This window comes from Sminthopsis crassicaudata, chromosome 1, assembly GCF_048593235.1.
Source record: "Sminthopsis crassicaudata isolate SCR6 chromosome 1, ASM4859323v1, whole genome shotgun sequence".
Classification (NCBI taxonomy): domain Eukaryota; kingdom Metazoa; phylum Chordata; class Mammalia; order Dasyuromorphia; family Dasyuridae; genus Sminthopsis; species Sminthopsis crassicaudata.
Genome location: NC_133617.1, coordinates 738,895,567 through 738,916,008, shown reverse-complemented (window position 1 = coordinate 738,916,008; position 20,442 = coordinate 738,895,567). Strand labels below are relative to the sequence as shown.

Sequence of the window (20,442 nt, the reverse complement as noted above, 5' to 3'; positions counted from 1 at the left end):
TGGGCTGAAGGGTCTTGTACTTCACCTACAATCTCCCCACTGTCTGTGAACCTCCACATTCAACTTACAGGGTGCTAAGACTCAGGACGTTTTTGGAGCACTTCATTTTGGAACGGTCTTTAGGACCTGCATCCATACTGCTGACAATCCTGACTTGGGACAAGTTTTGAGTTTTTGAGGATTCATTTCATTTTTTAATTGTTTGAAGTTTAGCTCTATTTGAGCTAATTGTAATAAATAAAGTGATTGAGTTGAGATACAACTCTTTTGGTAAAAAGCTATCAGTCAGACATTCAGCAAGCATTTATTAAGCTGTGTCCGGCACTATTCTTGACACTAGAGGTATGATTTTAAAATCAAAGTGGAATTTTAAAATAATGAAACTTCTTATAATGTTATTTTTCTTTTAAAGAAATAGTTCTAGGTCAGTTAAGGGAGTTCAGTTTTTGCAAACAAAACAAGTTTAGTTATTATTATTATTTGCTTTTTGCTGAGGCAATCTGGGTTAAGTGACTTGCCCAGGGTCACACAGCTAGGAATTGTTAAGTGTCTGAGATCAGATTTGAACTCGGGTCCTTCTGACTTCAAAGCCAGTGCTCTATCCACTGCGCCACCTCGCTGCTACAAAACAAGTTTAGAATACCAGTTTAATGTAATTCACTTATTCCTAAAGGGTTCTTGAAACAAAGCCAATTCTGAAAAAGTCATTTTAGATTTTCAAGTAGCCTCTCATCTTAGCAGTTATTATTTATGATGGCCATGTGGTTTTCCATTTGGTTATAGAGGGCCATGAAATTCATTATGATTTTTTTTCCTACCAGGATTTAGAAGAACAAAGTCGATTAATAGCTGCCTCCAGTAGACCAAACCAGACGAGTGGAGAAGGACAATTTGTGGTCCTTAGTAGTAGCCAGTCGGAAGAAAGTGATTTGGGAGAAGACGGAAAGAAGAAAAAAGAGTCAGAAGCATGAGGTTATCCATTTTTTGGTGGCCTTTTCCCACTATCAGAATCTCTTAACAGTTTCTGAGGTAAAACAGCACAAGTTAAACAACCCTAAGAGGCATCAAGGTGGAGACTTCAGATTTTTTTTAGAAGACTGAATTTGCCAACCACATTTTATGGTTTTTTTCTCCCTTAAAATTAACTTACAGTTATTATAATAACAATAACTTAACACCTAATTCCACGTTTAAAAAAAATCTGTCTGTTTACTGAAGTAGGTTGCTGCAGTTATACCGAGTTGAGAATTTTTTTTCTCCATTTCAAAACTTTTTACCTTGGCTTTGCAACTGGGTACAACTAAAAGGAAATATTTATCCTTATGCTTCAGCTGTACATGGGGATACTATTTCTGTCTGCTGGAAGCAGGAAGAAGGTGTGTGCTGAACAGATTCAAAACCATTTGCATTTTATTGCAAAGAATCACTCATCCTTGTGAGACTTACATTACAACAGTGAATGTGCAATACACTTTGGAAGAGGCCCAGGACATAGGTTTTACATATATGGTTTTAGAGTTTTCAGGGAAGTGCCATTTAATCATAAATGCCTCATTGGCGTGACTTCATGGGATGTAATTACATCATGGTGTGTATGGAAATAGAAACAGGTTTCTCCATGTCAAGATGAACCTGGCTGTTGGCATGTGACCATCACATTCTCATTCTCAGGGTGGGACTTGAAATACTGCTGCAAAGTGGTAATGGTTAAAGCTAGAAGATGTTGGGAATTGTGAAAGGACATCTTTTTGTTTAAGTACATTTTAGATATTGGATTTGGATAAGGCAAATTAGCCTTTGGTATCTGTTATACTCAGTGATGAATTCTATTTTTTATATCATATGAAATCATGATTTTCATTACAACAAAAGTTCTCAGCAATTATGTTTACTGATTAGGCAGAAATCCCAAAACTATTTGGGGATTTGTGCTCACTTGGGATAATTTCAATTGACATTCTCCAAGTCTTCACAGCTAAATAACCTTCAGTTTCTTGCTATGTTATGATATTGAATCATCCATAATGGCAAATAACTAATTTATATAAAATGTCATATTTGCACTAATTATTGTAAATAATACTATTCTAATGAGTGGGAGACACATTCGTAGGTTCAAAAACATCTTATAACGCCGTATGTTATAGAAAAATGGAAAAAGGAAAGTGGTTTTGGCTCTGAATCATAGTTATAAATGATAACAATTTTCTAAGGGCCTCTTTCATATTAGATGTTTATTTTTTACAATTATTAATGTTTCTGACAAATAATGCTTCTCCTAAATTTAAGAATTTAATACAATAATATAGTTTCAGCAAATTAAATGTTTTAGTCAATTTCTGAATTTGGTCAAAAGTTAGTTTCCAATAACAATTGGGAATTTCACAAGGGAAAATTTTATTCTTTAAATGCAACTTTTTTCCATAAAAGTGAACTAGAGGGGTTCGGTTTTGGCTTTCAACTCTGTGGGTTACTGCTTTCTGTGATCATTAGAATAGGTGACATCAGATTGTTAATTAGATTTTTCTTTATCTGTCTTTGTGTGCCAAGTGGAAATTTTGACTTATTTAATACTTTTTGGCAGCATTACGTTGGACCATCTGATTGAATTTGTTTGAGAATAATATGGCTTACTCTTTATATAGGGAATAGTATGAATGTCAACATGAATTAATTCCTTCACTTAAAAAGTTGTTCTTTGATCATGTATAATGTATAAAATCTTGCTCTTAAAGTCATTTATGATAAATAGTCCTTATTCTGCTTATATCATAGATTTGTTTACATCATAGATTGTGTCCTTTTACTTATGTCAGATGAAGTCTTTATAACCAATAAGGAAGTTCTTTAAAAGCAAGAAACAAGGGAAAGCTTTAATAAAAAGGGAAGCTTTGTGTAAGCTAGTAAAAATAAGACTCTTAAGTACTAATACAGCACGATTTTGGTCTTGGGAGTACAAAGTGAGGAAGACAGGCGACTTCCTGTTTTCCAAATTTCTTCTGCTTGACTAGTTGAATTTCATTTCTTCTTGCCTAGATAACTTATAACCTGTTAACTGATTTTTTTTTGGTCTCGCTTCAGTCCCTACTGTGTCCTAGAAATCTTAATTCACTGAGCTGATAGCTTCATTCTTCTATTCCCAAACCTCCCCATTGCCTCCTGAATCAAGTGTGTAGACTGCTGATCTTAGCATTCAAGACCCTTTACAATCTGATTACAACTTGCTTTTTCAGCTTTATCTTGTACTTAAATTCTATATTCTACATTTTAGTCAAAGTAGACTATTTTCTTTTATGTATCATCCTGTCAGCTCCCGTCCACAACCCCCAGTTAATCTGTATATTGAAGTCCTTCTGTTGTTCTAAAGCCAAACTTAAGCCCCAATCTCCCCAACTGAAAGTAGTCTCTGTTCATCTCACTCCTGGCACTTTACCTGAAACACTCCCTCTTTTCTGTTTGATTTATGTGTCTTTCCCTCTCATGCTACATCCTTCATATTATATTACAAGCTTCTCGAGGGAGGGATTCATGATAAAGATTTTTTGCCCTCAGCACCATAGGTGCCTTGCATGGAGTAGGTGCTTAATATTTTTTATTTAATTGAATCCTGGTAATAATAGGATTAGGATTTAAGGCATTTTCCCCAAATTGTAGGAGAAAATTTATAACCACCTACCTTTTTACCAAAAGTTTAAAAAAAAGCCAACTACTATGTTCTCCTCTCTACTATTGTCAAATACTAAAATTGGACACTTGTGGCATCTTTAAAATAGTGCCTGAAGTCAGTGTTGTGCCATATTAGAAGACCTCCACTTCATGGATTTTTATCGTAGAATCATAAAATTTAATTAAATTTTTAAAAGGCTATTTTAATCTAAGTTTAAAAGATGAAGAAAAAAAGGGAACAGATGATTGAGAAAAATGAACATAATGCTAATATGAGAATTCTCATTTAACAAAAAATCAACTTTTCCACAAATTTTGAAGTCTGAAGCATTTTATAGAAAATTTTCTTTTAAACTCTAGAACTTAAGCACCCATTATATTGCAGGGCATTGGATCATAACATTGATTTTGGTTTTTGTTCTAGTTTAATAACTCCATCTCGGATCTGCTTCATTTCAGGTGACCAAAAGAGCCCTGTTATGGTGAGCATTTTATTCCCATCGGAGAAATAGTGGCTCATCTTACATTTTTGAAATTTGTTCCTCATTTCCATAGAGTTAAAGATTCAATCTGGGGGGAAATCAGAATTTCATTACATGTTTAAGTCATCACATTTGATTGTCTAAAATAATTTACCATGTATGTAAAGAACAGAATATATCCATGCTCAAATCAAGTTTGTGTACAAAAATGACTACTTTTTGTAGTATTTTTGGGTGATTTTGTAATGTGACATGGGCAATTTTTGTAATGCTAGATGGTTTCTTTTATTGGTGTAATTTTCAGCAGTTTTCAATAATTAAAAAATCATTCAAAATTTCCCTTTAGAATTGGGATTGTATATAAGACAGTGATGACGTTGGGATTTTTTAAAATATTGTAAAAATAGATATTGCTGACAGGACTGAAGGTAATATGCCATTTGAATTTTAAATGTATAATAAAATACATGTTTTATATAATTGGGGTTTGAAATAGGTGAATGGAATATAAATATTTGTATTCATTCTAAGTGCTTTCAACTGATATACATTGTCAAAGAGTTGGACTTTTTTCTTGTGTTTACAATTCTCTAATTCCATGTATTGCCCCTTTTTCAAGAATGTGATGGGCATTGAAAAGTTAATCCCTTTCAATATTTAGATTTGACACACTAGTAGGCTTACATTTACCACCATTTTAATCTCACTATTACTAAGTACTTTCTAGAGACTTGCCATACTCTAAAGCAATCAAATTCAATTCAAATTCAAATAGAAACCACTCTTTGCCAGTCACATATTGACTTAGAAAACCACAAATCAACATTATCTATGTTGTATTGTATATTTTTGGTATATTTTGTTAAATATTTTCTAATTACATTTTGATCTGTTTCCTGAGGCACTTAGGAGTTTTGCTGGGCCAGGTTTGACACCTCTGTTCTAAAGGATCAGGTGGAATGTATACACCAGCATAGACCTATATAGTATTGCTTAAATGATATAATTCTCATATGTGTTCTATTGATAATTTCTTTTAGTACTTCACATCCCATTCTTCTGATAAGAGTTTTATTTGTGTGGGCCAGTCCTCTCTATATTTTGTAAGGTTTGTAACTTTTGGAGGGGTCAGGGAACAAAGGGAATAGAATTTTTACTTATGTAATTTAACTAATACAGACACATATATTCTACATATATATAACCTGACCCCATAACTTTAAAGGAAAAAATAGACTATCAATGCCAGTTATTTCTGCAGATGTTTTTGTAAAATCCATCACTAAATTTACTCCTCCTAAAATCAATATGTGCTTGTTAAGTAGCCTATGGTGCTTTTAAGTCCTATATATTAACTCAGTGAGGCTCTGTACATCATGTGACCATATGCTTCTGGAGGGTATACTCTTGTTTACTAAATTGGGCATTGCCATTAAAATACAACTATGGAAAGAGATTGGTTCTCTGACATTTTATTTTTATATCAGAATATTGATGTATTTATTGCCTGAATACAAGCATAGTCAGATAATATTCTTGGGATGCATGTAAAATGTCTAATAATTGATCTAAATTTCTGCACATAGAAACTGCTTTTTAGAGGCAGGTCACCCAACTTCATCCCATCACATTCTTTATCTGCCAACATATAAAGTAAAAATGTGCTAAAAATAAAAACAATTATAAGATAAGTCATCAAAGATTCCATTTTCTTGAGAATCCTTTCTACTAAAGTGCACAAGTATATGGATAGTTTTGGAAAGATTTCTAGCCAGCAGAAACAGAACCATTCCAGTTAATTTGAGATTTTGAGGCAAAGTTTTCATTCCTAAACTTTGCGTCTGCCAGGGAAGCAGTGTAATAGAGTGAAGAGAGAATGGGGCCTAGGGTCCAGAAAACACAGATTCAGGCCCAACCTTTGGTCCTGCCCACACAAGGGACACTGGGCAGGCCTCCAGGTGATGACCTTCAGTTCTCTTGCACTTACCCGCTCAATGGTTTTCCTCAGTCACTGGAGGGAGTTCACACATGAGCTCTCAGTTTGACAAATCCCTGATCTAAATCTATTTGTTTAAAGCCATGATCAACTCTACTTGTAAACAGGTAGGTAGACAGGTAGGGTTCAGAACAGCTCAGGCAAGGAAGGGGGCAGATTAATGGCCAATATTGGCTAGAGAGAACCAGGAGCAAGACTGAATGGTTTCCTATTGTAAGGAATCTAGCTCCCACACCTGTGTCTTCTGCTCCTGAAGTATCTCAGTTACCAGGTCCCTGCCAAGCATCCTTGTCCATAAAGGTCATACTCTCTAAAAAGTACATATTCTTTCAGCCGATTGGGTAGTGGAAGAAATGACATGAAAACAGGGCAGCGCAGACGTAAGCGTCCCATGCATTTCCGAATCTTTAGACGACAAAGATGTTTTAGGGAACGAGGATTTGCTAAAATGGGGGGAAAGAAAAGGTAGATTATCCCCAGAGAGTTAGTTGCTTTACCTTTGGATGAACATAGGGTTTGGTTAATACAGATGTAAGAATGACTTAGCAATACAAAATTTACCGAGTTTTTCTTCTTTTAGACTGACTTCTAAAGGAATATTGTTCAGTACTTTTCACTTCTCATTTCTGCCCACCCAAGTTAAGACTTGGGGTATTGAGAAATCAAGAATAACCAGGTAAGTTGCCCTGTCAGTGAGTTACCTGGCTTTAATGGTTTTCAACTTTATTTCCTAAGGACTTCACAGTAAAGGTCTGGTGTCATTGCATGCTAAGTCCTAAAGATCACCAAGAAAGGCAAGATGGTGTCTAGGAATAAAAGGATGGGACAAGGTTCTCAGTGATTCAGTCTATACAGTCTCCCCATGTTCTACACCTACTGAATCACAGCAATGTAGCACACCTCTCAGACTTATCTAAATATGGATAACTGCTGTGACCTCAAAATTAAGCCATAATTTATGTAGAAAGGGAAGGAATGGTGATCACAGATCACTCTTAATGTTACTTTGGGGTCTAGAGGGAAGTGGTAATAGCAATAAATCATAAATAGGGTTTTTTTCTACATATCAAATTTTCGACTAAAGAGATTGATGGCTCTTAATAATAAGATGGGAAATAAAAAAAGGGCTACCATCAATGCTTGAGCTGAAAAGCCCTGGTACTTACTCAGTACTGAATTGATTTCTGACCATGATGTCTGTTCTTGGAGAACTCTTCTTAGCTTGGAGCAGATCTGAACTCTGTCGACATAGTCGAGCATGACCTGAATGACCTTACCAGACAGGTGCTGCAGCCATGGCAGAGTGATCACCTCGCAGAACTGAGGAAGAGAATGACGGCATCAGTCGGTGAGGGCAGTTGCTCTATAGGAGAGCCTGCAAGGTACAATCAGCACACCTGGGTCTCTATGCTGCCAGGCAAGGAAACACCTAGAAAATGAAGTCCTGTCAGGGCTGAGAGGATAGAAAATATTTCATGAGCATTTACTTGGCGCACCAGCCCTGTCATACCTGGATATCATCCAGACAGGAACATCTAAGAGGACCTTGACATTCCTAGGGAATCCCTTGAGTTGGATTCCTGGATTGCTTCCATGATAATAGCGCATGTCATACATCTTCTTGTTTTTACCTTGCCTAATGTTTTGACTTTTTACAGAGGGATTTCATATGACGTTTTCTCTTTATATCTTTTGAGAAATCTTAAGTAATTTTGATGTCTAGATAGAAGTCATCTTTTTTTGGAAGAGACTCATTAAATTTAGATTTTTTAATACCAAATCATTGAAGGGGGTATTTAAAACAATGAAATCACAGATGGATCTTGATAGAGCTCATTTTTCACTTGGTGGTTGGGTTTTAGTAATGTGAGGTGAGATAGCTGATCGCTTTGCCCTGCTCAGGCTCTGCTGGGTGCACAAGCCTGTGGCCACACCCTGGGAGCCGAGGGAATGATCCCATACACCCTTCCTATTGAGGTAAGCTTAGTACAAGGCTATGATAGAGCTCAAAGTTAGATAAGTTAGAAGCTTCTTTAAAAATCAACCCAGCACAAGAGGCCTTGCAACACTGACATACAGCTCCAGTCTTTGGGGAACCCAGGAATCAGCAACCAAGGTGACTTGATTACCCAGTTCTATCGGGTTATACTCTTTGAGAGGACAGCACCATCTCTCCACTGTGGACTCCCTATCATTTTAAATAGCTTCTGACTTGCTTCCAAACCTATTCCTTGATCTTTGAGCATTAGAATTGGTTGAGAAAGTAAAAATTCAAAACCCACTTTACAAGCTGGCAATTCCCAACCCATTATTTGATCTGGAGAGAACAAAGCGCATGTGCCGTCTCCCAAAGATGCATATGAATGTCTGCCTTATGTCCTAGTAAAGAGCAAGCAAATATCAAAGGTAACATGGGATGCTCTGAAGTCACATGACACCTTTGGCTGTCTCCTGTGAGCTTTAATTCTGTCCTCTAAGACAGTTTCTCCAAAGGCATGTGTTCTGTGCATATTTCTCTTGTGCACTTTCCATGCCTGTTTATAAAGACCATTTGTTTCCAATTAAATAGTGAGACTGGACACACATAAATCCACACAAAAGTCACGTCACTCAGTCCTCACCAGTGTATCTCGGATAACAGTCGAGGTCCAGCCTTCAAAAGTATAGCGGGAATGAACTTTATCCCCATGGGGACAGTCAAAACATCTCTCCGTGTCATACCCGTAGTTCAGCAGCAGCCTTAACATGATCTCATCTTTGAGGGTGTACTGCAGAGCTGACGGGAAATGCATAGGATTCACTTTACAGACATAGTTGACATTGGCTCCGTGCCGGAGCAGCAGGCTCACCAGCTCATAGTTGCCCATTCGGAGGGCGATCTGGAGGCAGTTGACTGGGTCTTGATTGGGCAAAGCCCCAGCATTCAAGAGCAGCTTTACCGAGGAGATATCGCCATTTGATACAGCAAAGTACAGGACTGACTTCCTCTGGTCATCGTAGTGCTTGCGAATTTTCTGGTCAAGCATGAAGTTAGCGTCGAACCCAGCTCGGAGGAGAAACTCGAGGCACTGAGAGTGTGCTCCAGCTGCCGCACAGTGAAGGGGGCTGATCCCACTGCTCTTAATGGCAGCCACATCAGTGGCAGGGACCAAGATCTTCAGTGCTCTGTAAACAGAAAAAGAAAAAGTTGCAGTCACATCTTGATCTCCTCAAATGAAAATTCAGTATTAATCCATGGTGTCTATCCAAAGGTAAGGTGGTCCATCTGGGCAGCTAGGTGGTGCAGTGGATAGCGCTCCAGGCCTGGAGTCAGGAAGGCCTGAGTTCTGGCCTGAGACACTGGCTGGCTGTGTGAGCCTGGGCAAGTAACTCAGTACTGTCTGCCTCATTTTTCTCATCTGTAAAATGGGCTGGAGAAGGAAATGGCCAACCACTCCAGTATCTCTGCTAAGAAAACCCCAAATGGTATCAAGCACAAAAAAGCAGTTCCTTACCCTCAGAATGCTGTTCTTCTTACGGTTTCCTTCCAGAGACAACCACTCTGTGCTGACAAATGTCAGTGCTACTGCTGCTGTTCTCCAGGTGTGTGTGCAGCATCTTTCTTTGAACATACCTGACTCTGGTCTTAAACATCTTACATGTCCTCCCTAACGTTCAGGGACAGGGGAACCTTTTCCATATCAGAGCCAGGGTGACCTCTTGACTCCTAAGTCCAAAGATATCCTGTAGAGTTCCATGGCTATGGACTGGGATTGTCTCCTACCTAACAAACACTTTTACTGTTCCCTTTCCTTCTGTGGCATTCCATTCCCAGAATCCAACTTCTGCCCCTAGTGGTGAGCCAGCCAAGCCTAATTCCTCCTTGGTGATTATCTCCCTCTTGGCCATTATCACTTCTCATAGAACTTCATCCTGTAACTGGCATCATTGACCATCATCCTTGAAGTACTGGCTCCCCATCATGGCATCCTCCTGAAGAGGATTTCCTAGGTCATGGCCCCTGCTCCTTTGAGTTACAGATTGCCTTCAGCTTTGAAAATTACTCTGTCTCATCATTCAATCAAACATTTAAAAAGCACTTACTATGTGCCATTCATGTCTACTCACTTTCTGGATTTTTCCTCCTCACCAATCGCCCACCCACCCCAGAAAAACTCCATTCTTCCAGTCAACGACCATCTTGTCCAGATCATTCAAAAATGACGATTGACCCTACTCCCACCCTGTACTCATTTTCTGGATCTCTTTCTTAACAGGCATTTTGCCCCTGTCCAGCTACCCCTCCCAGGTCCCTTTATGTTATTTTTTTCCGTTAGAATGTCTTATTTGCTTGTATTTCTACCTGAAGAGCTTCATCCAATGCTTAGCACGTACTAAGAACTCCATAACGCCAGACACAAGACCAAGAGGATTTTCCTCCTTCATAGAGTCCATGCCCAATTCAGCGTTGGTGAGAAACACACCGACTCCTGGCTGGTTACATGTACTTGTCAGAATAAAGCTTGGTTAGTGTCTGTCTGTCTGTATCTCACATACAAGTTTTGGGGATTTTTCAATGGCGGCCTACTTCAAGGCCAACAACAGTGGCTTGCAGTGGAGACAATGACTCCCACATCAATGAATCGCCTATTGGGAAATTAGCCTTTAGTTGCCATCTCTTCTGGCACAAGACTGCCCTCTGTTTTAATCAACCTAAGTCATGACTAGTGCTGCATCTCTCTCTCTCTCTCTCTCTCTCTCTCTCTCTCTCTCTCTCTCTCTCTCTCTCTCTCTCTCTCTCTCTCTCTCTCTCTCCCTCTCTCTCTGTCTCTCTCTCTCTCTCTCTCTCCCTCTCTCTCTGTCTCTCTCTCTCTCTGTCTCTCTCTCTCTCTGTCTCTCTCTCTCTCTGTCTCTCTGTCTCTCTCTCTCTCTGTCTCTCTCTCTCTCTGTCTCTCTCTCTGTCTCTCTCTCTCTCTGTCTCTCTCTCTCTCTCTCTCTCTCTCTTTCTCTGTCTCTCTCTCTCTCTCTCTCTCTCTCTCTCTCTCTCTCTCTCTCTCTCTCTCTCTCTCTCTCATATATATATGTGGCAGATAATTCATTCCTTCCTTCAAGACCTAACCCCATGTCTTATCTCTGAAGGGTGCAAATGCATCAAGTCAAGTGTCTTCCTGAAATGCTATTTGAATTAGAACTTTGTCCAAGGCTCATGGCCTTTCCCCTTGATCTGTCTCAGGGAAGGATCATTAAGGGATTTTACAACAAAGGTATAGTTTTTGTTAACCTAAAATCACCAAATCATAGAAGCAAATTCAACTCATGGTAATTCTTTGGGCACAACCAAGTAACAAGCATTTCTGTGTTTGGGATCAATATTTGCTCCCCACTGACTTAGCCGTGTAACCTACATATTTAATTGATTCATAATAATGTTGGCATAATGTCAGCCAACAGCTTTAAGCAAGGAACCATTTATTAAACACATCCCTGTGCCAATCATGCTTTAAAACTTATCTCATTTGAACTATAGAGACTGAATGTGGGTCAAAGCTTAAGATTTCCACCTTTTTGTTTGCTTGGTTTTTTCTTGTATTTTTTTTCTGTTTGATCTGATTTTCTTATATGATGAATATGGAAATAGGTTTAGAAGAACTACATATTTAATCTATATTGGATTGCTTGCTGTCTTGGGAAAGGGCCAGAAGGAAGGAGAGGGAGAAAAATTTGAACACAAGATTTTGCAAAGATGAGTATTGAAAACTATCTTTGCATGAATTTAGAAAAATAAAGCCTAAAATTTATTTTATTTGATTCTCACAAAAACTCTGGGAGGTAGGTATTATTACCCTATGTAATAGATAAGGAAACATACAAACAGGTTAAGTGACACGTCCAGGATGACACAGCTAATAAATGTCTGGGGCTGCATTTGAACCCAGGTTTTCCAGACTTTAAGCCCAATATTGTCCCCACTGCACCACCTACCTGCTAGCTTTAGACTGGTCAACTGTACCCCTGAAACCTTCAACAGTTTCTTGTTAGTCGTTTCCAGCATTTTTCTACTCGCAGTGAGATCATCCAGAGTAGACCAAAATCACTAGGAGACCATGTTGCCCACGAGTTGCTGAAAATTTATCAAGGTCCCCAGAAATCTTTTGGGAAATGTGCTCAAGTTGGAAGAGTTCCTTCAGCTTCTTCTGGAAAAGTTATGTCAATCTCTGTCCCTATGGTTCCCCTTACCATCCCTGTGGTTTTCTCAATCCTAGCTCACTGTCCATCACTCTCCTATGGAGGTTAGTTCTGTGGAGACAAGGACTGTCTTCCCTTTTACATTTGAATCTTCACTAAGAAACATAGTCCTAGGCACATACTAAGCAGTGATAATTTTTTTTCATTCATTTGTAGCCGCCCCTATGAAGTCACTTTCCCAACATGCACTATATACTCACAGATTGAGTTCACAGAAGGCAATGATTACTTCCACAGAAACCTTAACAAGTAGATATGCTTCCCGATATCCTTCCTATCAATTATCAGACAGTAGGAGGGAATTTTCTTTTAGTCAATTCTTGACTAAAATAATCTGTGGCTCAAGATGGTAGTTATGTTGAATTTTAATAAGAAACATGGCAATGTTTTTAAAAAATTAAGTATCCTTTAAATTTGGAAATATAAGTTTAAAAGAATTACATGTTTGACCTATATTGGATTGTTTGCTGTCTGGGGGTAAGGAAGGAGGAAAAAAACAGGAAGGAGGTTTTGCAAGGACAAATGTTTAAAACTATCTTCTTGTATATTTTGAAAAATAAAAAGCTATTATTATTTTAAAAGTAATTATCCTAAGTATTTTTGGTAAGTTTGTGACATTTACACTTTTGAAGTTATTGCAGCTTAAAAGCTGCACCCAGACTTTTGGGCCATCCTATTTTTTTGTACTTATCTAGGTTCATGCGACTCTTCTCTAATAGAAATATGCTCCTGGAGAGCAAGAGTTATTTTACTTTTTATTTCTGGCATCTGGCACATAATGGGCCTTTAACAAATGTTTGTTGACTTGAGCTGGACCTAATGTTATTGAATCAAACCGAATTGAACTGGAAACCATCATTCTAAAGCACACTTTTTGAAATTTAAATCATATTAATAGTATTTGGACTTACAGCAAATGTCCTCGATCAGCAGCTACATGAATAGGCAAGTGGCCTGAACTTTTGGGCACATTGGCGTCTGCTCCATATTCCAGCAGCAGAGTCAGAGAGTCGGGATTTCCTCCTGCAGCAGCCTCAAGCAAAATGGAGGAAGCATCTGAAGCCTGTGAGAGAACATTAGCCCCTGGGAAGGCAATAAAATTTGGTGGCTTTTGATGCAGAACTCCAAGTGTCTTTTTGCAGTCTCCCTCCATGATTAATTCTCATTACAACTGAACATCTACCATGTACAGGCACTATGAAATACTAGGAGGACATTCACTTTTTTAACGTTGAGCTCTAACTTCTCTCTTTCCTCTGTTTCTCAACTACCCATTGAGAAGGCAAGTGACCCATTCTACTTAAAGTCATGCAAAATACATATTGGCCTTGGCACAAAACAAATAAATGAATAAATTAACAAACAGAAAATAAGTGTAAAGCATAAAGAAACTAAAAAAAATGTGGTTTAATTTGTTTTCAGAGTACCTCAATTCTCTATGGAAATAGTTAACATTTTTCATCATGTAACCTTTGGAATTGTCTTGAATCACTGTCTTGGTCAGAATAGCTAAATCTCACATTTAGCTAAGTCCTCCCAAGTTTTTCTGAAGCCATAATGTCTTAGAGCACAATAGTATTCCATCACAATCTTGTGCTACAACTTGTTTGGCCATTCCCCCAATTGAGAGACATCCCCTCAATTTCCAATTCTTTCCACCACAAAAGAGCTGCTATAAATATGTTTGTACACATAGGTCCTTTTCCTTTTTTTTGCTCTCTTTGGATAGTGGTATTCCTGGATCAAAGGATATGTCTATAGATTTATAGCTCTTTGGGAATAATTCCAAATTGCTCTTCAGAAAGGTCAGACCAGTTCACCACTTTTTCCCTATATTTTTCTATATCCTTTCCAACATTCATCTTCCTCCTTTTCTGTCATAACTAATTTAATACATGTGATGTGGTACTTTAGAATTTTTTTAATTTTCATTTCTCTGCTCAACAGAGCATTTTAAAGTGATTGTTGATAGTTTTGATTTATTCTGAAAACTGCCCATTATTCTTTGACCAATTGGGGACCAATAGGGTCTTATTTTTATAAATTTGGTTTATTTCCCCATATTTGAGAAATGAGGTCTTTACCAGAGAAACTTGCTATAAACTTTTGTCTCAGTTTCCTGCTTTCTTTCTCATTTTGGTTACACTGATTATGAAATTCTGGGGATGCAAAGAGAATCTTGCCTTCAGTCAGCTTACGTTCTAGTTGGAAAGGAGGCAGTACCATGGACAAGGACTGAGTGCCAGATGATGGGAGAAGCAGAGTCAGGGGCTGGGGAGTTGAATAGGAGTTAGTGGATCCTTTTCAGATCTCAAACTATTATTCCGTGATCTGTTTTTAGAAGGTTGAGAAGATTTTGAATAAGGAGAAAGATTGGAAGAAGTTATGTGATAAAATTAACCCCAAGCAAAAAGTGTGTGCTAAGGAGGAGATGCCAACTTAGGGAAATATGAGGATCTTCTGTTGTTTCAGGATTCATTTCATGATATAAGCCACTTACTGTGCACACAAGTCATTCTTTTCCATTATTTTCATCAGATATTCACTAGTCATATGGCCATAGATAAGTCTTAGTTGCTCCATTTTTAATGGGCATGGGGATCAATCACCAGGAACCTATTAGGATCTGCAAGATAGTTTTCTAAGCACTGAGAATGCAAATAGAAAAGGAGAACACCCCTGCCTCAAGAAGCTTATCCTTCACAACTCCTACCCTAAGATTGTAACTCAGGGGATGATAATTAGGAAGTGCTGACAGCTGTGTCACAGTGGGCAAATCCCCTACTCCTTTCCTGTTTCCCCATCTGTAACTTCCTTCTAGCTCTAAATTTAATGATTGGATTGGGCCTCCTAACTTGGGGACCCCAACTGGGAAAATCATTTTACCCCAGAGAGAGAAGCACGGGTGGAGGGAATCTCCACAGCTGGAACTGCTTACCCTTTTGTAGTAAAAGTTCCATAACTTCTGTGTGCCCACCCTGGGCAGCAAGAGCGAGTGGCGTGAATCCATAGGTGCTCTGTGGGTCGGGCTCAGCCCCCGAACGCAACATGAGGTCCACCAGGTCCCTCCTGCCCAGCCGGGCGGCCTCGTGCAATGCAGTCCTCTTGTTCACACAACGCAGGTTGACTTTGGCTCCAAAAGTGATCAGCAAGGAAGCCATGTCGTAGGAATGATGTTTGATGGCTAGAAGAGCATGGAAGAAAGAGGTTGCAGGAGCTAAAGGCTAGGAGAGCAAACAACCTTCCCTCCTAGTCAGGACTCAGTGGTTTTCCCTGTTTGGGAAACCAAATAAAGAAAATTTGCAAAATTCTCTTTTCCAGATACTTAGAAGTAGCTAATGGTAGAGTGGATAGAGCACTGGCCCAACAGGTAGGAAGGCCCAGATTCTTACTAACTGTGGAACTCTGGGCAAGTCACTTAAGCTCTGTTTGGCTCAGTTTCTTCATCTGTAAAATGGAAACAATGATTTATAAGGAGAGAATATTATAAGATATTTATGAAAAACTTTCAGTCAAGTGCTTGGCACATAGTAGGCCCTATACAAATGCTTACTCCATCCCCTCCAAAATACTTCCACTCAAATCCTTTCCTGATGTCTGGAGACATGTTTTGAGGGCTAAGCCAAGGTCCTTCTGAGCTAGTGTGACATTAACATGGTCCAGGTGTTAAACTGTGTCTCATCCAAGGACCAACTGGAGATGCTTCTCTCTACAAGGTTGTTGTTCAGGTTCAAGAGATTTAACTAAATTAGGACCATCGGGGCTTTGTCCAAGGATAGAACATTTAACCTGCACTGACAGCACCATCCAGGGTCCCTTTCTCATCCCCTCTTTCCTCCTTGTCCATCACCACTTCCTAGGAGTAGTAGCTCCAACCCAAGACTTGTTCTCCTTCCCCCACTTTGCAGCTTGGAAGTTTGGAGGACAGAGAATGCTGCCCTGACCTCATACTGAGCATTTGAGCCAAAACCTGTGCTTTCAGGGTCTGGTGGCCAGGAGGGGCTTGTTTCTATTCCCCAAAGCTCCTTTTTAAAATCCATCCAAAATCCTTCAACGACATGGAGAGTTTTCTCCCCAATTCCCTAGTCACTTCTGTGGAGCGTCGGAGTTGGGCCCTGTCTAATCTGAGCACAGGAAGTTTGCATTTACCCATGAGTAAAGGAGAATGGCCTTCTTCATTCTGAGTGTTGGGGTCGCAATTATTGAGAAGAAGAAGACTGGCGTTTTCTAGGAGACATCTGTCTACCGCCAAGAAGAGTGGTGTCTCACCTTTCCCAGTAGTTTGCTCCCACAGTCTGGGCTGTGAACCTGAAAGACCCCATTGGGTAAAAGCAGTTAAGCAATGTGGGGGCTCCTAGGAGCAGGAGGGAGGGGCCAAGGGAACCAGCTACCTTTCAGAGTGAGCTCCAAGATGTGTTTGTTTAGCTGGGCTGCTGCATGGTGTAAAGGGAGCCAGCCTGCCTCATCCACCTCCTCAAATGCCGAGACATGCTCAGACAGCTTCGAGAGAGCATCTTCCTCACCTGTAGGAGGCAAGCTCACCTTTGGCATGGGGGGCCAGGACTCACATTCCCTCCCCTGAGCAGACTCAGCCCATTTGGGTCCTAGTCTATCTGGACCCATCCCATTCCACCTACTGGAGCAAACTCCTTGAACTGCATTTTGTTAGACTCCCCCACAAGCAAGTAGTTGATGAATATTGAGTGAATTGATTTGTTAAATGACTGTTTACCAATTTAGCCAATGCCTTCCATCCACAAGGTAAACAGTGAGGTGAAAAAATGGAGTGTGGATATCAATTTTCCATGGAAGGTCCAACAATAGGGTCACATAAAGGAAAGGGTTTGGAATCAAATGACTTGGGTTCAAAGGTCTGTCTTTTGTCTTTCTTTGTATCTCACTTAGCATAGTGTCTGGCATGTAAGAGGTGCTTAATAAATGCTTGTTGCCTGATTGGATCTACCACTTACTACCTCTGTGACCTCAGACAAGTCACATCCTCTCAGAAGCCCCTTCCATCTACAAAATGTTTGTCTAAACGTTTAGATTTTTGTCTAAAGCTTTCCAGGCATTCTAAGATCCCAGAGGATTAATTGATCCCCCTTCCCATCTTGCTTGGAGAAATAGCTCCCTTGTCCCAAATGGAAAGAAAGTTCCTTAAATTACTAAAATCAACTCTTACCATAAACCCTTGAGGGTAGGATAAGGAGGGTACTTAACTGTCTTGATTGTTTCAATGATCTTCTTATATTCTAGGCTCAAAGAAGAATGGAGGCTACATGGAAATTTTAAAAAGAAAGAAAAAAATTGCCACTTCAGTAATGGGGAAAGGAAAGGTTAAAACAGGCTCTTAATATTAAACAAGAGAAGAAATGAGATTAGGGATCTGGGAAAGAAATCTAGGACTGAGTGATTCCCAGGAACCAACACAATAACATATGGAGCAAACTGTGGGAAGTAGAGACTAAAAAATGCACACGATGGTGTGTCGTGGCCATTTACATCTAATGATTTACATTAGATTTTAAGCAGGAATAACAAAAGGAAAAACCCAAGCCAGAAGGATGTCTTAGATCTGGCATATAGTAGCTGGGTGATCCTGGGCAAGTCACTTAAGCCCTCAGAGATTTTTTCTTAATTTGTGAAAGAGGAATAATCCTAGAGGTACCACCCATTCCCAGGAGGTTAGTTGAAGAGGGTGCTTTGTCAGGTCTTGAAGAATGGAGACTGGCCTGTGCTTTCACTAGTTTAGGAAACTCCAAGGGGAAATAAGTGCCTCCACTCACACTAGAATTTTAACATCTTAGACCAGTTCTTAACCTGGAATCTGCAAACCCGTTTTTCCCCCTGTGAATAAAAAATATATATTTTGATAATTGTTTCAATAAGTTTCTTTTGTGATGACTAATAATGTCATAATGTTATAAATTATGTTATAATGTGAAACACATGCTCGGGGTTTTATTAATGGACTAATGCTGTGTATTTTATTTTATGCATTTTAATACATGATTCTGAGAAGGGGTCCTTACAATTTACTAAACTCCTGAAGAGGTCCAGGACATAAAAGATTAAGAAATCCAGTCTTAGAGAGTTTCCTTGGGTACTGAGACACAGTGGGACTTGCCTAGGGTCCCACAGCTGATGTGTGTCAGTCAGAGAAGGGATTTGCACCCTGCTCTTCCTGGCTTTGAGGCTCTGTACATTGCACCATGCTTTCTCTCATTCACAATTCCATAGAAATATGAGCTATCACAAAGATTGTCATAAAGAAAACGTTCAGTGTCTCTCTAGTGAGGACGTCCTTACCTCTCACTCTCCTCCGCATGTTGTCCGGTGTCAGGCTTGTATATATCCTGTAAACTCCGCTGAATGACAAACTGGGTGTCAAAGTCATCGTCCAAGTCTTCATTGATGTAATTATTCATGTGATGTGTGTGTTGCTTTAAACTACAATCTAAGCAATGTTTAAATTGTTGGCTTGTTTTTCTCAGTTGTAAATTCTAAATTACAGCTGCATTGGAGAAAATCGCCAGAGGGGCAGAACTGATTACTGAAGAAAATGCTGAAAAAAAATTTTTTTAATTTCATTTCATTACAGTCTTCTGAATTAATTATTTCCTAGTTTTAAACCATCAGGAAACATTTAAAACATCCATACTGCCAAAGCAGGGGACCCGTGATGATCATTAAATGAAGGTGATCAAATCACAGACTTATCAGAACTGAAAAAAAATTCAGTAAAGTCATTTGGTCCAGGCAATACGTAGACAAGAGAGCTTTTTATAACATCACAGACATCCAGCTCCCGCTCGGAAGACCTCCAGTGATGGGAAGCCCACTATTTCCCAAGACACATCCCTTTTACTCGGATAACTCCGATCCTCAAAGAGTTATTTGCCTAGAGTTTACTCATACCCATCACACACACACACACACACACACACACACACACACACACACACACACACATCCCATGCACTTACTCAGTTACAAAAAAATGATTACTTTCTATTAGTGACACTAGAAAATAGTGTTGGATTTAAGTTTAGTCTCTTAAAAATTCAGGATATGGAGCAATGTAAATGTTTTCAGTAAGAGCTGAATTGGAAACCTCATTCACTCTGCCATTCCTTCTCTTTCCTGTATTATAGCAAGCGGAGAAAATTCAGTAATGGTTCCAAGCTGAGATTGCCTTGGGATAGACTGCTCCTGCTCCCAGTATGGACATTTCCTCTACCAATGCATAGCAGTTGCTCATCTATATTCCTAGTTTCAGTAGATCTGCGTGAGGGCCCCCAAGTAACTTGTCCAGTGCCACTCAGGATATGTCAAAGTCAGGGAGCTGAACCCGGTCTTTCTGCCTCTATGTTCTATACACGAGGCGACCTCTCAAGAAGGGGAGGGGGGAAAAAGGGGACAAGCACATGTTAGTAAGACACTGAAAGCATTTAAGCCCAATGATGAGTAGAGAGCAAATCTCTCAGCACCTGTAGCATCCTCTCCCAGAATGCATTTCCTGTTCCCAGAATGTTGAGAATATTTATATTCCATTAACTTAAAAAAGAACCGCTTAAAACACTTAATAAATAACACTTAAAAACAGCATAAGAATAAGCAGACTCACGAGAGCATAAAATCAGCCTCGTTTGTTCAAATCCAAAGCATTATAGGAAATCTTGCAATCACTTCAACTCTGCTAGAAAAAGAACTCGCTACACATTCAAGCTCCAGTCTTTTTTTTACCTGTCCTTGCATCCGTAAAACAAAACTGAAGTTGGAAATTTTAAGAATGTCACCAGCTTGAAGATTTTCATTGACACCCAGGCAATCTTCCCTCTCCTACAATGCTGTGAATAGCCTTACTATAAATACCTAATCATAAGACAGCCTGGCAATAGGTTGGTTTTTCACATGTGGGCTGGCTATGTTTGGAAACACAAGCAAAAGACAAATGGAAAGGATTTAATATCTTGGCCTTTATTGGCTAAGAGGGCATAAAAATGGAAGTCCTCAGAGGAGTGGCCCCCTACCCTTTTCCAACTCTTCTTTCATTTCTACTCCCATATCCCA

The 20,442-nt window shown here is 39.3% G+C and overlaps 2 protein-coding genes across 2 annotated transcripts in view; one reads left to right on the top strand and one right to left on the bottom strand.

Moving 5' to 3' along the window:
- APPL1 (adaptor protein, phosphotyrosine interacting with PH domain and leucine zipper 1) overlaps positions 1-5,850 on the top strand; it is a 48,998-nt gene extending 43,148 nt beyond the window's left edge. The window contains exon 22 of the mRNA XM_074284301.1: positions 822-5,850. Coding sequence (XP_074140402.1) covers positions 822-971 — 150 coding nt within the window. The 3' untranslated portion in view covers positions 972-5,850. The remainder of the gene's footprint in view (positions 1-821) is intronic.
- ASB14 (ankyrin repeat and SOCS box containing 14) lies at positions 5,203-20,202 on the bottom strand. The gene is made up of 11 exons (XM_074284302.1): positions 19,997-20,202; positions 18,679-18,934; positions 17,590-17,644; positions 16,761-16,911; positions 16,519-16,677; positions 15,292-15,553; position 15,083; positions 13,281-13,432; positions 8,766-9,309; positions 7,311-7,464; positions 5,203-6,587 (listed from the first exon to the last, which is right to left on the bottom strand). The coding sequence occupies exons 2-11, from the start codon at positions 18,795-18,797 to the stop codon at positions 6,409-6,411; spliced, it is 1,776 nt and encodes a 591-aa protein (XP_074140403.1). The 5' UTR covers positions 18,798-18,934; positions 19,997-20,202; the 3' UTR covers positions 5,203-6,408.
- Between the last annotated feature and the right edge of the window lie 240 nt (positions 20,203-20,442).